The following is a 16546-nucleotide window of genomic DNA, read 5'->3' on the forward strand; positions in this document are numbered from 1 at the left end:
CCATTTGCATCCCGCGGATTTTCTCTCGGTTTGCCCACACGCCCCCGGGGGCCCCGGTTTTCGAACGAAACGGGCCCTCGTCGATGCTCCCCCCTGGGAGGTGAGAATCGAAGAAAAAAAAAAAGAGAAAAATAAAAAGAAAAAGAAGAAAGAACGACCACACGGCGACGCCGACTTCCCTCAAGGTGAACTCGACCTGGCTCTTCGAAACGACGTCCTCCTTCTGCGAGAAACGTTTCGCCTCGCGAGAGCCTCGATTCTTCCAGCAAACACGCCTGCGCGGATTCAGTTTACGACTCCGGCTCGGCTCGAACCGCTCGCCAAAGATTACGTAAAATGTTTACAAACGTAATCGAGACGATTCCCATCCTCTCTCGCGACGACGATGAAAAATCATCACTCGGTCGCCGCGCGTACCTCGAGAAACACGTAGACGACTGGTCCGCAAAACTGAAAACGCGTTAGACTCGCAAGCCCTGTACCGATTCATCCAGGATGAGCTACGATCGGGCTAAGTCGAACCGAACGCTCGAGGTCGCTTCTTCCACCTTGACCGATCGTTTCGTTGATAAACGCGACGATAGAATTAACCAGGCCGTTCGGTTGCACGGTGAAACGCAAACGCGGACGTTGCAACGGTAAGAACAAAGAGACCTTAATTTCTCGCCGGTACGATCGAACAACAATCGTCGATACGAGTGGCTCTCGATTGTGCTCTGAAATATACCCCGATGATTTTTCCCGGCCCGCAAATGTTAACGCGCATCGATAGCGAAAACGAGCGACAAACGAGTTTTCTCCGACTCTAATTATAGGTTCGCGGCACATCGAAGCCGAGGAACACAAAGACTAAATTAACGCAGAGCGGATGCGAGCCTCTCCATAATCGAAGTTAGACAATAGGCACGACTACCACGCTCATCGACACGAGGAGCGTAGTAAAATATGCGGATATTTCTCCGAATAGTAAAGAGCCTAGCCCTGGAAGATCTTCTTGAATCGCATTTCCAACGCAGGAACGAGAATAAGCGATACCGATCGCGAATCGATAGACGCGCGTCGAAAAGCTCTCCCTTTTCTTCGAAACGAATCTCGAACTCGAAAAAGGTGCTTCTTGTTGCTCTCGGTGTTGTTCGAAGAAACGAACCGAACCGTAACTCGCAAAGATCGTTGTTTCGAACGCGCGTCACGAATCGATCTTTACCGAAGAGAAACCGTCGCGAAATTTCATTCCACGTTTCGAATTCACCCTCGAAGGTGGTATCGTCCTTCACCGTGTACCGATTTCGAAATATCGACGCTTCCTTCTATATTTACCGATCGATTCCGTCGACCAAGTTCAAATACTGTTCGTACGCTCCACGAGCCGCGTAAACGTATCGCAAATAATTTCCACGCGGGTCTGGTTTCAACGTTGATCGTAACGGTGCGGGATTACGCTCCTCGGGAGCCGCATGAATTTGATAAGCTAACGAAAGAGCATTGTTTCCGAACAATAATACTCCCCCAAGAAACGCGTGTTACCAACAGCTGACGACGCGATCCTGCGCGCCGTTCTTGCGTAATTCGCGTTACGTAATGACAGCCGCGCCGATGACAGGGCCTTGGCTCCTCGTCATCGGCTTTGTCCCAAGTTAAATATCGATCACTGTCCCGCGTAAGCGGTTATTATCGCGCGCCTCGCGCACAAGAGGAAAAACTTCTCCGCGTGGACACCGCGGATCGTTACGAAAGACTGTGAACTCTGTCGTCGAGCATTGTGCAAGAAAACTTTAGTATTCGCAACGCTCTTCGTCCGTTCGCGTCTTCGTTTCGTTTCGCAGACCTTCGTGAACAAATCGCGCTCCCCGATAACATCGTTGCTCTCCTTCGAGATCGTTGGAACACCCCAATCCCCTTCGTGATCGTTTTTCGAGAAGTTTCCGTTAGAAACGATCGAACAAAGTTACCGTTGAATTATCAACGATGGGGAAACTCGAATCGATTTTGTCATTCATTTGCTCACGATTGCACGTAAAATTGATACGCGACACAATTACGAAAAATCTTGGGAAATTATCCACGAGAAATAATTCCGTGCCGTGTAACGTGAATTCTTTTTCGCGGTTCGTTCAAAAGTCAAAGACGAAAAAGTAGAACGCGCGCGACCGGTAGGAGATAATTTAATCTCGTTGATGGCAGACAGAGAGCAGACTGCACGAAGTTTCGAGGAACTACTGTAATCGGCGCGAGTCGTTTCGCAGTAACGTTTCAATTATTCGTTTTTCCATCGAGTTACGACTTTATCGACGTCAACTGGGAATAGAAACTACCGGTGAGATTTTCGAGAGAAATTCCAGTGTTCGTTGCATCGTTGATAAAGCGTCTGCGAGAATCGATGCGGATACACAACCGAGCCAACCACGATTCAGAATAACGCAAAACCGAGAGAACAGAACGTTTCGCCTATTTCTCGCTGCAACGCGTCCGTGTGTGCCGTGCGTGTCCGTGAATGGGCGTGCATTTTGCAACTGAACCGACCGCTGGGAAACAAAGTAACGTAATCACCGTAATAAATTTTTGCGGGAATCGATTTTATATTTAATCGTACACGTATTATAGGTATTGCGTGTACCCGTGGTCACGCTCCGTGGATGAAGTCATTCACGCGGCCAACCGTCGCAATGGGCTAACAACATCCTGTAATTAAAGCGCTCGTTACCGATATAGTTCCAGGAGATCTGGGACAACGAACGATCGGGAAACAGAGACGTTGGAATTCGGTGAAATCATTTTCGCTCGTTGTACGCGCGCATCCGTTCTTTCACCGACCAGGAGAAAATTAAACGTGGAAACGCGCTTCTTCGATGCGTCGTGCCGCGAATTCTACCTCCCCGTGAACTCTTTGGAAAACGCGACTTTTTTAGTCATTCGATCGTTGGTTTTCCAAATAAACGAGCAACGTCGGTATCGGCTTTTAAATCTCCACAAAATTTGAAAGAAAATTGAAAGACAAACATTCGTTTCGAGACACGATCGACGATAACTTTTTTTTTCTTTTTCTTTCTTTCGGCAGATTTTCTAAAATCGTGCACAGCCGGTGAAAGCCTTTTTAATTAAAGTATCGAGCAATCTAGCATCGCGTGACATCGGCCAATGGCAGCCCGACCGTATCCTCCGACACGAGCGTAATCCAATCGTGCCGGCGCGCACGCGCGTATACGTTCGTGTGTATCAAACGGCCGAACGAAGATTGATAAATAAGAAATTTCCAACGTCTTTTCTCGCGCGTTATTTATTTTCCAAGATCTTTCGCGCGAGGAATCGTCTCGCGAGAGACGAACGGGAAGATAGACCGACGACACAGGCGTAATTTTGCTTACTGGTTAATCGTGAAATTCAATTCCGCGCGCATTCAGCGGCGATAAAAATGCTGACTCTTCGGAGGAACAGGGTCCGAACAACGTCCGAACATGTTCCCGGCCAACGAGGAGAGACGGACGGAGACATTTCGACGATAGTGACAGAGACTGATGACACCGATCAAGATGTTTGACTTCTGGTAGCAGCGGGGTTAAGTTAAATTTATGAAAGGGTCGCGAACGCATGGCAGTCGACAAGCCGGATTAAATTGCATTTGTACGGTTACAAAGGGACAACGCTTAATGTCCAGTAAGCTCGATACACCGCCTCGTTTCCCACTTAATTATCAAAGTCGTGCCGTCATTATTTATAACCGTGAAAGGCGTTTCTCGGGTGTCATTGACGTTCTTCGAACAATCGAGATCTCGTCTCGCGGATTTCGTAATTATTGCGTATCCTCGAACGACTCTACCGGGCAACCTTGATACGAAACAATTACGAAAATACCGATAGTACATTGACGTAACTACTCGCACGAGTCGGTCGTTTCTCGTTTCGTTCGCGTTCTATCGTTCGATTCGTGTGCACGCGAGTGCAAGGAAACACGGATTCTCCCCACGAATCGACACACGGCTCGTCGTTGTCCATGGTCATGGGCCGTCTAGGTGGTCCTCGTGAAAAGGAAACTGCATAACGTATGCACGCGCGTTTTATTGCGGCACGCGAGCAAACGTATAAAGCGAAGGCAGTCGCATTATACGCGACATGACTTCACCGATACGCCGGTTTATCTTATGCGCAGTGATGGGATCAAGCATGACGCAAGCGGTGCCAGTGCGTTCCTTTTTCGCGCGTTTCATTCATTCTCGTAGCGTTCTGTCGAAATGGACGAGATCGTAACCGGAAGCAAATTTCAAGCGTACGAAATATTCTGGTTAAAAAAAAAAAAAAAAGAAAAAAGAAACAAATTTCTCGTTCGATGTCTGGGAATTTATTTATCGCTACAGAATCGATGAATAATGTAACTTAATAAAAATTCCTAAACAAGAGTCAACCGCAATATTTCAAACTATGGAACACGTTCGCTCCGAAGACACTCGGGTGAAAATTTTTTATTTCGAAATACGATTCTCAGTTGCCGTGTTTCGATATCTCGGCTGCAGAGGGCTACGCGGTTAACGCGTATTTGGAAAAGTTTACCAACTCGAGGGAACCGGAACTCGTTCTGTTGTCAAACGTTCTAAGTCGTGTACACGCTTGCACGGCTGGCGGCGAAATGAAACACCGTGTTTCGGTGACGATCGTTTTTCTCTTCGATCGAGCTTACCAACAGTAAGAGGAAACGACTCTAGGCCCAACTGCGCGAAACACGCCCCATTGTCCCTGATTTCGCCTCATTTTATTACTCGGCAGAATTAAAGATATCGAAGTAACTTTGATTCCTTCTATCTCGTCACTTACCGAGTATCACAGCCGTACTCGGTAATCTCGTTTGTAAAAATAACGCGCGAATCAAAATTCCATCCGTCTCTCTTCGGTTTTCCGTGCGCAGCAACTTCTAGACTTCCTCGTGGCGAAACCTGATAATTGGTATTACTCGCGACGAAAGACTCCTCGAACGGAAGCATTGCTTACAACATCCATTCTACGTTCAATTCGTCTGTAATTTTACTCATTTTCTTTCACCTATCGTGAACAGAACGGTTGAACCGTTTCGAACACTCGTTAAGGGTATTACGCGCGTTACAATACCGTGATGCAAATTTGCAAAGAAAAAAAAAAAACGCTCGCACAGTTGGTAAAGTGTTCTCGATACGAGCATTCGAGTTTCATCTCACCGACCGAAAATGATTTTGCGAAACAAAGTTCACCAAAACAGGTTCGACGCACGATTTTCAGGACACCGAACCAAAAAGGGTTTCTCGCTAACATGGATTTTCAGGTGGTTCGTAACTTCTTCTCCTACATGGAAACTACCGGTACGCTGTCGCGTAAAAGAAGGACCGTGGGAGGCGAAGAGAGTGCATTCGCGTGGGCCTGTATCCTGTGCCACGTCCATTTGTCCCCGTGTCCGTTTCGTTTGTCGACAGTAGTATGTAAACGCTGTCGAGCCGAGATTATCTTTTAGTGGAAAACGAGTCACTTCGTGAATTTCTCGCGGTGAAACGCTTTCTCTCCCTTCTTAATTAAAAATAGAGAATTCCGCTAATTATGACTTCGTTAATTAAACTCACCATTGGTGATTAACACTTCGCGATTTTCCCCACGATATACAACAACGTATGGATACGTTGTATTAAACTAGATAATGCACTAGGTACGTTAATATTTACGTTTCCAGACCATTCAACGATATATGTATAATTATATTTACTATGTGATTTATCGAATGGCACGTAACAGGAATAATACAGTTCGGTAATATTTAATTATAGGTTATGTTATGGATGGAATCGTACAATTGTTGAAGATCAATGACTCGTGTTCGTAAGGAAAGGGAATAACATTTTACCGCGTCATTCTTCGAGTTACGATACAGATACGAAAGAAGTTGTCACAGTGCACGAAAACCTATTAGGTAACATTTACACTCGCGATCATCAAAGTTCGCCGACGTCGGGCGAAACGTTTGCACGCACAAAATTATACGCGTATTGTTAGATTCGCTTTCAATCGACATTCCTTCGAAAGAGAGGATTATTATTACGTCCTACGGACGCACTGGGAATACAAATGGAAGGCGTGAACCATCGGGTGGGTAAAACGAAGGAATCGACATACTACCTCGAATCATAAATCGTACGCGCATTTCAAGTTTCTCACAGAAGCATTATTAAGGTTGGTACGTATGAAACGTTATACTCAAATTTAAAAGGTTTACTTTTTTCGAATTAATTCATTTCACTGAACAATTTCCACGCAACATTTTACACTCATAAAAATCACTTGGCTCACTGTTTCTGTTTGATAAAACGCTTAAAGAAATGAAAATCTGTAGGTTAAAAATTAGAGAAATACCGATAATATTATAAAATTTCATATTTCTTTATTAAGGATATCCGCCGGCGTCGTCTTCGATGCACAAGCTTTTGCATTTCGTGCAACAAAATTGTTTATCACTTGTTAACAATCATTTTCGATGTAACTGTAAATATGAAAGAGTCTACCTTCCATAAACTATCGCGTGTTCTATAAATGGTCCCTGATAAACGAGACGATGATACGTAAATATGTATGGGTTAACGACCGTAAGGGTGCAGTTGGGCGCGGCTTTTCCTAATAACACTAAATGTGGAAGCAAACGCATCGAATGTGGTGGATTATTTCCGGGACTTAAAGGCAAACAGATCGATTCGTAATGTTTTTTTTTTTCAACAATAAAAAAACAACCCGTGTATCTAACGTTGCAACTTTTTCACGTACAAATGTTAAAATGAGATTGTAACATTTGGAAATAATGTTCGCAAACATTGTCGATGACATAACATTTATTATAGAGAAAATGCTACACCGTTTTTCTTTGGGATAATGTACGAAAGTGCCTCGTTTTGAAGCGCACGCAATGATTATCAGTCACTCAATTACAATTTTACAGCTGGAGTGTAAAAAATTTTACAGTATTTTTACAGTAATTCATTTTCCGAGGTACATAGCATAACTTACAAGCAACAATGTACGAAAAACTGTGTGTAAGATTACATTTACATTAATAACTTGATTACATAACTGAAACCTATATAATTCGTGCCGATAATAAATTGCAATTTCTGGATGTCACACAATCGTATATTATATGGTAGAGCAAACTGATACAGAATGAAACACAACGTACCTCAGATGCACTTTACAAGTTCCATTTTACTTTTTACAAGTATACTCTTTATTGTATTGTTTCATAAACCTGGAAAGGAGAATATTTTGAAAGTTATGCGATTCGCGCGACGAAAAATGTTCAAAGAAATGGGATGAAAAAGAATCAAGCATTACAAACACGCTAGTGATCATAACATTACACTCAACATCAAGTTATTTACCGTCATTCATACCTTCATATATGAACAAAAAGTTCGGCTTCGTATAATCGTAATCATTAATAGCATTTATAGGTACTTATTTGTAAAATGACAGTTTATTGTTATTACGAAATACGTATATACAATCACGAATGTAACATCTTTCAGGTCAACGAAAAAATTTCTAATTCATTTTTCCGTTACTACCGATTCTTATATACATACCTATGTATATGCAGTATTATTCACGTTATACACCGTGAAATGCGATCGATACAATTAATTTCAGCGTTCTTCTCTTTCTTCTAGTCATCCATAGAACACGGTATTTGTCTATAAAATGAGGTGTAATGGTAAGCATTTATGTACACTGCAGCCTCACTTTATTTTATAACTTCAGCTTTGTTATCCATATTCCAACAAATACCGACATCAGTCGGTTCAAACATTTTAGTATGCGCTGTGCTTTTATATTAAAGTTTTTAAATAACTTGTTTAAAAATATTATGCCAACCTATATTACTAATATATTTGTTTTTCATCAATAACGTGCTTTGTCGGTTTACGTTGACTTCCAAAGGAGATAGTAATTTTCACTGATAATAAGGTAAAATAATATTTTACATTATTATAATTGTACATTCGCTTGATATTTCACTAAACCACAAAACTACGTTCCTTCATAAATTATTACGTACATCTAATGCACTAGTGGCAAAAAAGTTCTTGTACCATGTATGTGGACCACTTTAGCCCCGAAAGATAGCTCCATTGGAGCCATGCACAGAGTTTTTAAATATCATAGTAGTACACTGCACTCATACAGTATGTACACTGACACTGTGATAGAGATAAAACATTTGACTATTACGTAGATAGGTTTTCTCTCACGTTCGTTCTTATTACGAAATTGTCTGCAATATATTTATATTGCTATTGGCTTCTTCCTCTTCTTCTTCTTCCTGAAATGTCGCAATCGATACACCTAATAATGAACTGCGTTTTCAAATAATAATTTACAAGTGTAACCAAAGATATAAATAGCTTACCTCATCGAAACCAAAGCACGTTTCCATTTCTTTTTGTAACTTTGGATCACTTTGTGTGTTTTGCGACGAGGATTTGGTAGATACTGTTTCCATTTTTAGTTCGTCAATTTCGACTTCTTCGTCTTCTTCCGCCTCGTCTCCTTCTTCCCCTGTGCCGGTTACAATACCACTCTCTTGACTTAGAGGATCTTGCATTACCAAATCTCCGTCTTCGCTCGCTACAACAGCCATCTGCTAAAAAGAACAAAATTATCACATATTCGTACGTAAGTATTTCGCATTGTTATTTAACAATACGCGAATTGTATACCTGATCAGTTCCCTGATTGTCAGCTAGTTGAATAACTTCCAGTACAACATATTGTTGACCATCGCTTCCTTCAACTGCCATCATATCATCTTCATCTTCTTCTTCTTCTTCTTCGTAACCTTTAAGTTTAGACGCTAAATCGCCTGTTACCATAACATAACACATGGATATTAGTCAATGATCTGTATACAGATCACATCGTAACTGTCCCTGTGATTATAAGTTTATATAGTCACTAATTCATCATATATGTGCTGATAATACATTTCGATAAAAAATGAGACACTGTTTGAGAAACGTTCAAATCGATTTGCTATTAATTATACACATATAAGCGAACCAAATAAATTTGTCACTTTTAAATAACTTGGTCTAACCTGTCATAACTTCGACTCTCTGTCCATCTATGATTTGAATTTTTTTCTGCCTACCCATCTTCAATGCCTGTTGTTTTTCTTGGAGGGATGACTCTGGATCATGAACAGCCATATGTCGAATGAGGTTTCCTTTATGCCTGAACAACAAATTTGTTATACAACATTGCCTTTTTCTAATATATTATGCGTATTACGAAGATTACGTACCTGAACGGTCGTTCACATTCGGGACATTGATGTGTCTTCTCTTGTGGTGGAGGAGGAACATAAGAAGGATTATGATAAAGATTACAATGACGTTTAAGAAGTTGTTTTTGTCTAAATGATTGAAAGCAATGATCACATTGATAAGGTTTCTGATCTGTGTGAATTAACATGTGGCTTTCAAGATGTCGCGCGGATATTGATGCGTACGGGCACAAATCACACTTGTAGCATTTTTCTCCTTCGTGAGTTTTACTGTGCAATTTATAGCTATATCTGTGAAGACAAAAAATATGTTTCATATTTGTATAAAGAAACAATATTGTCAGATAATTTATACGATATAACTTCTCTTATGTATTCACCTGTCTGGGAATGTTTTTCCACAGCGCTTACATTTTAAAGGTTTATCAGAGGTATGTAATTTTTGTACATGAATTCTGAGATCTGTCTTTCTCCCACATGTTGTTGGACATAATTCGCATTGAAATACCGGTTTATCACCAACTATAAAATATATTTTTATCATGAATAGCAAAAATAAAATAAAATTTTAAGTAGTAAATCTTATAAATAAACATACAAAGTCTCGACATACCGTTGTGTATCAGTTTATGAGCTTTCAAACTGTTAGATTGAGTAAACCTTGCCTGACAAAAATCACATTCGTATGGTTTTTCTCCAGTATGTATTCGTAAATGTCGTTTTAGTTTAAACGTATCAGGGCTTGCATATGTACAATGCGGACACTGTGATACAGAAAAAAAAATGATTTTGTAATACATATATATATGTATGAACAACATATCCGATTATATATAACGAATCAGTGCCAAATATAGTAAGTAATAGCATAAGTGTAGAGTAGAGTAAGTAATAGCATAATGTACCTGATATGGACGCTCCCCTGTATGACATCTAATATGACGTTTCAATTTAGATAGTTCAACCGATGCATAGTCACATTCATGACATTTGTGTGGTTTTTCATGAGTGTGCCTATATCGAACGTGTCTAACAAGTTCACCTACAAAGTAATACTGACAATAATTACTATGCTTTGAAACAATATTAATTCATCTTATTTAGCAAGACAGAATTGCACAATTTTGTAAATACACAATGTATTTAGAAGAAATTTTTACTCACCAGAAGTTGTGAATGCACTGTCACAAAATTTACAATGATGAGGTTTGGTCCCAGTGTGTGTATTAACATGATTTTGAAGCGAAGCTAATGTTTTAAATCCTCTTTCACAAACACTGCACTTGTGTGGTCTTTCTTCTGAATGTGATTTCATATGTCGTGATAACAGATACCTGGGTTATACAAATTTAAAGTTTTTTTTTTATACTGGTAATTTATCACTTGAACTATAATATGCCAAGAAAACAAAAATAATAGGAGATAAAAATAATAGGATGTTATAAAAAATTTACCGTTTTGGACTCGTGTAATTACAATAATTACACATGTGAGCTTGAGTAACTGTTTGGGATTTTTTAGGTAGGAACTTAATAATTTTGGTTTTATCATCTTCTGCCTCAGATTCCACAGGAGCTTCGTTGTCTTCATTGTCTTCAAAATCGTAAACAGTAAGATCTTGTTCACCTTCTCCTTCTTCACCCTCTGTTCCTTCTCTTTCTGCAGGTCTGCTTTCTTTGTCTTCAGAATCAGGTTGTTGAACGATTAAAACATAACTGACTTCACCAGGATTGGTGTCAGATGGTACAATTGTGACTGTCTGATATGCATCTCCAGAGTTTATTACAACTTGATTGTTTCCATTGTTACCAACTTGTCCCTATGAATTGATACACTTTTGTAAGAATAATATATATTTAATTAAGATTTAATTGATCACTTTATCTTACATCTTCATCGCCTTCAACATTTTCAAGTTCTTCAATTTCATGATACTGTTCTTCTTGAGAAGTCTCTCCTTCGTTCTGTACATCACTTTCTTCTACTTCTTGTATTTGCACTTGTGTCATTACAGGCGTTTCATCGCTATTTGCTTGATAGTAGTATTGACCAGATTGGTCAACAAAATACGTTCCACCTTCTTCTCCACCAGACAATCCTTCCACTTGTTGCACTGTAATATGATATAATAATAACTGTGCATGCATGTTTTACTATGGATGCATAAGAACGATTATTAATGCGTTGTAAAATACTAACACTGCACATGTTGTAATTGCTCCCCTTGACCCCCTTCTATTTCTTTATTAAATGTTTCCAAGTATGTTTGTATCTCTGTCACAGATTCTTGCCCCTCTTCTAACTTAATTGTTGCTACGTTACTCGTCATGGTCAGATCATTAATTCATGCAAATATATCTTCTCTCATTAATCTGAAACAGTATTAATCGATATCCTTCATTTTATGATGAAAATAAAGTACACAATCTATAAACTATTTTCCTTCAAACATTAATGTATTAAACTGATTATTGCATCAACATACATTTATTGAAATTAAAGTGTAACAAAATGTTGATTTTGCTTTTAGCGTATATTAAGGTAAAGTTTTTTACCTTTTTAACAAATAATAATTGATCAACTCAAAGACTTATTGTGTTATTAAATTACATATAGTTTACATTTTCGACACTGTAGTTTGTAAGCTATAGATAAATAAATATCCTTATTAAAGAATTTATTGAAATGCAATTGTTCATATGGATACTGAATCATTACAAAAACAAAACATAGGCTCCAAGCATTGTATGCAGTCAAATACAACAATGGTATCAACAGAATGCGCAAGTGTGAGTGGTTTTGCAATCCAGAACGTACAAACACGTGTGCTAATGTGAATAACGTGAGTTCCACTGGATTACCACCGGAGTAGAAGTGGTAATGCACGAGACATCGTGGTTGCGTGAAATTGAGAGGAAAATCAATATCTGGGTGAAGAATTTAATGGTATGAAAGAGTGGACGGGCGCATTCACGAGAGGGTGAGCGGAAAATTGGCGACTTTGACCACACGTTGGCAGTCACCGAAATTCAGCATATCAGCGTGTTCGCGTAGCAGAGTCAAACGGGATTGACAGGAGCGACACACGCCGCCGCGGAACGCCATGTAACACGCGAAGCGGGTAATGCGAACAAGGATAACGCCATGGGCAAAATGTGATCGCGGCGTGATGGACGAAGGAGCGCGTGGAGATACGAAGCGGGCCTCCAGGTTTCCGTAATCGCGGACTCTCGTCGAACACCGGGGTCTCCGAAGTTGCGCATTCTGTCGGAAAGCTTTTAAGACAACGCGGGTGCTTTCGATTTCAGGACACAGGGGGCATTAACGACAAAAATTTCAGAAAATTATCACCGTCGGCGCTGTCATCAATATGGAGGACGCGACGGAAGGGAATACTGGCCGTTCTGCTGCGTGCTCCGGATAACTCACCGATCTTTCGCGTTCTGCTCGCGACCAGTGGCCACGGATTCCCTCCAGTACCACTGAAAATTGCCTTTCTTCGTACGGAATTGTATTTCCACGCTGTGCCAAGCTCACTCACCACACGAAACCTCGAAATTATTCGCTTACCTCGTAAACTCTCGATCGTTCGTGTGAGGGCGTTGTGTAAGACCCGGAGACCAATATGGCCGATCGAACTACGAACGTTCAAATGCTGCGCGTTGGTAGCTGCGCAATGGTACGCGTCACACTCGTCGTGTTTACACCGGACGACCGTCGTTTTAGGTACTTCCGGGCATTAAAACTTCCGTGATCATACCTATTTGATTACTCCTTTTCTTTTCGTACATTTATGTTTTCGCTTTTATCGTAAAAATATTTCCTTGAATATGCAGCAATTCGATTGGCTCCGCATTACACGTTACCTATTAACGTATTTTCACGACGACATAGATACAAATTTGCTACGTTCACGTGCAAGCAGATGTGCACTCGGAAAGATAAAAAAAAAAATGACGCCATGAGAAAAGGCGGGAAAGTCGTGATTGGAGAAGGGGAAGAAATGGAGGATTTTGGGGGGAGATCATCACCCATTTGTTGAGGATATCATTCTTGTTTCCAACCGATTAAAAGCTGAAGCACAATTATCAGAAAAGTATTGAGCACCGGTATAAGTATTAATTTACAAGAGTTCACTATAATTATAAAAACATGATTACGTTGATCCGGCATTAAACTAATTTGTGCCAAATTACACTGTATTTTAACTAATATTTTTATTTTAAGTTATAATACCTTCATAAGAATAATTTTTTAAATACGAACTATTAAATGTAACGTACATTGAAATGTATGGGAAATATTTTTGCTAGCTTAAGCAATTTAGCATTGTATACATTCTCATATATTACGATTCAAAAAAAGAACGAATTATGCAGTTAAATAGTGCACAATTCTCATTAAGTATAAATACATACTTTATTAACACAGTATATAAAGTCATTACTAATAATGTATTTACATATAAATATGTATTAATCATTACTACTAGATAATACAAAGTAGAATTGTCAAATGTCCTGTCTTTCTACTAACGTAAATTTAGTACTAATCATATATATATTGGATTTTATTATGCATATATATGATATAAAAAAGTTTCTCTCTTATAAAAAAAGTACAAAAAAAAAGCAAATAATAGTATGTATTTCATAATATATTTTCAACAATAATGATTTGATTAGGCAAATCAATTAGGCGATTTTACACGAGTAAAGGCAGCAATTTAAATAAAGTAATTTTTATAATAATATAACCTAAAGATTATAAAACAGACCATTTATGTCTCATACGAATAAAACATGTAAAACGTTATAAAAATAACTCTATTTAGTTATATACTTTTATAGCAATAATAATACATTTGTTTTTCTGATATATTAAATATATCACACATAAAAATCCTTTAATAATAACCTATTCTTTATATTCAGTATTTATGAAATTAAACGTACTTTACGCCGTTTTATAAATGAATCATCGAAGAAAAATAAGGAACCATATGAGCTAAGATTTGAAGAAAATGAAAGTCAACATATTGAGATTATTTCATAAACATAAATATGCAACAATCAAAATTTCTATTATATATCTGCAGAAATCAAATTGATCTAATTGAAAATCTCTATGCCATGAGTCATGTGACAGGCATCTCCATTTACAGAATTTTGAATGTCAATCCTCAAAAAAAAAACAATCATTACGGCCATTAAAATTCCCATTATTATAGAAAACATTATTAGATATTTCAAAAAAATGATGTCATTATGTAGCTTTGTGTTACTTTCTTTCAACTGTGATATCTGCAATTTATGATTTTGTTCGTTAGTACAAACAACGTTAACAATATTACTCACATAATATTTCGACTATCCTGACTTACTTTATAGAAAAGTGTGTCTATTGTTCTGCCATTGTCTGATATTCCTGATGATAATATGTCATGTGATTTGTGTACTTCAAAGTTTTCAGTTTCACCGTCACAGCACCGTAATCTATGTTGCTCTGCTGCCGTTTCAGACTAAAAAGAAATGAATTGACAATTAACTTTTTTCATATTATATGTCTCGTCAAACTTTATTGCATTATTATTACCTTCCAAAGTGCAACTAATTCTTGAGCAGATGGATTTGCATCTTTCAATGGAAGACCCATAACTAAAAACCTATCGTTGTGTAGCAGACCGCGTAAATTATATCCAGGTTGCAAAACGACTGAAACAGTGCGTTGTTCTTGAGGTAGCAAGACTCCTGAACTTGGTCGTACTCTGAATTTTTCAGGCGATGTTGTTTTTATCTATGAAGTATAATAATTACAAATTTACCAAATACATAAATGTATATTGCAAAATAATAGTTCGTGTAATACCTTGTAAGACAACGGTTTATCTGTTGTTATATTTTTGAGTGTAATTGTGTCAGCAATCTCATTTCCTGTTTTATTAAATCTAATTGTTTTTGGTTCAATGGACAATACTACAAATAATTGGGAATCATATATTAGTAAAAAATAAGAATATTATTTTCACTAGTTTAATTATTCTTAAGTAAATTCATTACTTACATTCTTCTTCATTTGTTTGATCTCCGATGATACTTGGAGATTGTTCTGTTATTGGAGAACTTTCTGCAAAAAGTACCTAAAATTCAAACAAAACCAAAACGTTAATATTACTTCTTGCGTTGAGAATCTCTTACGAATGTCTCTCTTATGTTGAATAAAATCTTAATCTTTATGCATATAATAGTAATTTTGATTTCTTTTTATAAATAGTCACGTACCTTTTTATTATCTAGTTTACCATTCATCGTAGCATCTGTATTATTTTGTACCTCTGATACAAATCTAAATGTATAATCATTGTTGCCACCCCAACTTATAAGAACATCATTGGAATCCACGAACTCTTGTATGTAGCTTTTATGAACGCATTTTATTTTTGGAATTGCCTTGGGTGGCAACCATGAATTTATAACTTTGTAAGCAGCATTTGATATCCATGGCATTCCAAAAATAATTTAGTTTAAAAAATTTGGATAGTAATTTTTACAAAGCCCAATCATATACCTAATAAACTTCATATCTAAGTTCAATATACTAGTATCTGTCATATCGAAGAAAAGTGAAATTTGATTGCCATTAGTTTCTCTGAAATGGTAGAAAAGATTAACTACATTGACTTTCAATACGTATGTGTATACTAGATATGAAGGCTGGAAAGTCGTGATTAGAGAAGGGGAAGAAATGAAGGATTTTAGGGGGAGATCATCTCCCATTTGTTGAGGATATCATTCTTGTTTCCGATCGATTAAAAGCTCAAGCACGATTGTCAAAAAAGTATTTAGCATCGGTATAAGTATTAATTTATGGCAGATTACACTGTATTTTAACTAATATTTTTATTTTAAGTTATAATCCTTGATAAGAATAATTTTTTAAATACGAACTAGTGAAATGTAACGTACATTGAAATATACGGAAAATATTTTTGCTCGCTTAAGCAATTTAGCATTGTATAAATTCTCATATTTTACGATTCAGAAAAAAAAAACGAATTATGCAGTTAAATAATGCACAATGTTCATTAAGTATAAATACATACTTTATTAACACAGTATATAAAGTAATTACTAATAATGTATTTACATATAAATGTATTAATCATTACTACTAGAGAATACAAAGTAGAATTGTCAAATGTCCTGTCTATCTACTAATGTAAATTTAATACTAATCATATATATTGGATTTTATGATGCATATATA

At 37.9% G+C, this 16546-nt stretch overlaps 4 protein-coding genes across 16 annotated transcripts; 2 read left to right on the forward strand and 2 right to left on the reverse strand.

Annotated features, from left to right (window-relative positions):
* Window positions 1–1699: 1699 nt before the first annotated feature.
* LOC143148127 (uncharacterized) lies at window positions 1700–12582 on the forward strand. Of its 3 annotated transcripts, XR_012992410.1 has the most exons (4): window positions 1700–2534; window positions 2602–5659; window positions 5778–6180; window positions 12014–12582. XR_012992410.1 is itself a non-coding variant. In XM_076314070.1 (2 exons), exon 2 carries the CDS (start codon window positions 5099–5101, stop codon window positions 5468–5470), a length of 372 nt encoding a protein of 123 aa, XP_076170185.1. In that variant the 5' UTR covers window positions 1700–2534; window positions 2602–5098; the 3' UTR covers window positions 5471–9719. The 3 variants fall into 3 exon arrangements, 1 of the variants encoding a protein (XP_076170185.1); XR_012992409.1 differs by lacking the exon at window positions 12014–12582 and having other exon boundaries at window positions 5778–9719; XM_076314070.1 differs by lacking the exon at window positions 12014–12582 and having other exon boundaries at window positions 2602–9719.
* LOC143148125 (uncharacterized) lies at window positions 6380–12908 on the reverse strand. 11 transcript variants are annotated; one of them, XR_012992408.1, is made up of 15 exons: window positions 12710–12906; window positions 11480–11652; window positions 11170–11393; window positions 10735–11099; window positions 10445–10614; window positions 10186–10322; window positions 9894–10044; window positions 9661–9802; window positions 9299–9571; window positions 9092–9228; window positions 8715–8857; window positions 8405–8638; window positions 8054–8317; window positions 7870–7951; window positions 6380–7688 (listed from the first exon to the last, which is right to left on the reverse strand). XR_012992408.1 is itself a non-coding variant. In XM_076314066.1 (13 exons), the coding sequence occupies exons 2-13, from the start codon at window positions 11607–11609 to the stop codon at window positions 8281–8283; spliced, it is 2166 nt and encodes a 721-aa protein (XP_076170181.1). In that variant the 5' UTR covers window positions 11610–11652; window positions 12710–12908; the 3' UTR covers window positions 7858–8280. The 11 variants fall into 11 exon arrangements, 8 of the variants coding, with proteins under 8 accessions (XP_076170181.1, XP_076170182.1, XP_076170176.1 ...); XR_012992406.1 differs by having other exon boundaries at window positions 7870–8317; XR_012992407.1 differs by lacking the exon at window positions 6380–7688 and having other exon boundaries at window positions 7858–7951.
* On the forward strand, window positions 12457–13564 carry LOC143148128 (uncharacterized; the record flags this gene model as incomplete). The annotated part of the gene is made up of 2 exons (XM_076314072.1): window positions 12457–13006; window positions 13117–13564. Coding segments are annotated over 2 exons (756 nt in total), but the record flags the coding sequence as incomplete, so codon positions are not given.
* Window positions 13565–14209: 645 nt separating this feature from the next.
* On the reverse strand, window positions 14210–16267 carry LOC143148058 (motile sperm domain-containing protein 2-like). Its single transcript, XM_076313933.1, has 6 exons — window positions 15562–16267; window positions 15344–15419; window positions 15149–15255; window positions 14876–15076; window positions 14664–14801; window positions 14210–14583 (listed from the first exon to the last, which is right to left on the reverse strand). Exons 1-6 carry the CDS (start codon window positions 15784–15786, stop codon window positions 14392–14394), a joined length of 939 nt encoding a protein of 312 aa, XP_076170048.1. The 5' UTR covers window positions 15787–16267; the 3' UTR covers window positions 14210–14391.
* Between the last annotated feature and the right edge of the window lie 279 nt (window positions 16268–16546).

The sequence above is a fragment of the Ptiloglossa arizonensis genome, chromosome 6 (assembly GCF_051014685.1).
Source record: "Ptiloglossa arizonensis isolate GNS036 chromosome 6, iyPtiAriz1_principal, whole genome shotgun sequence".
Classification (NCBI taxonomy): domain Eukaryota; kingdom Metazoa; phylum Arthropoda; class Insecta; order Hymenoptera; family Colletidae; genus Ptiloglossa; species Ptiloglossa arizonensis.

Coding starts and splice junctions, on each gene's coding strand:
- LOC143148127 (XM_076314070.1), top strand. CDS start 5,099: ATGCAAATTTGCAAAGAAAAAAAAAAAACGCTCGCACAGTTGGTAAAG.
- LOC143148125 (XM_076314066.1), bottom strand. CDS start 11,609: ATGACGAGTAACGTAGCAACAATTAAGTTAGAAGAGGGGCAAGAATCT. Junction 10,615..10,734: donor AATTACACGAGTCCAAAACG/GTAAATTTTTTA, acceptor TGTATAACCCAG/GTATCTGTTATCACGACATA. Junction 8,639..8,714: donor ACAATCAGGGAACTGATCAG/GTATACAATTCG, acceptor TGTTCTTTTTAG/CAGATGGCTGTTGTAGCGAG.
- LOC143148058 (XM_076313933.1), bottom strand. CDS start 15,786: ATGCCATGGATATCAAATGCTGCTTACAAAGTTATAAATTCATGGTTG. Junction 15,420..15,561: donor GTAAACTAGATAATAAAAAG/GTACGTGACTAT, acceptor TTTGAATTTTAG/GTACTTTTTGCAGAAAGTTC. Junction 15,077..15,148: donor ATAAACCGTTGTCTTACAAG/GTATTACACGAA, acceptor TATACTTCATAG/ATAAAAACAACATCGCCTGA.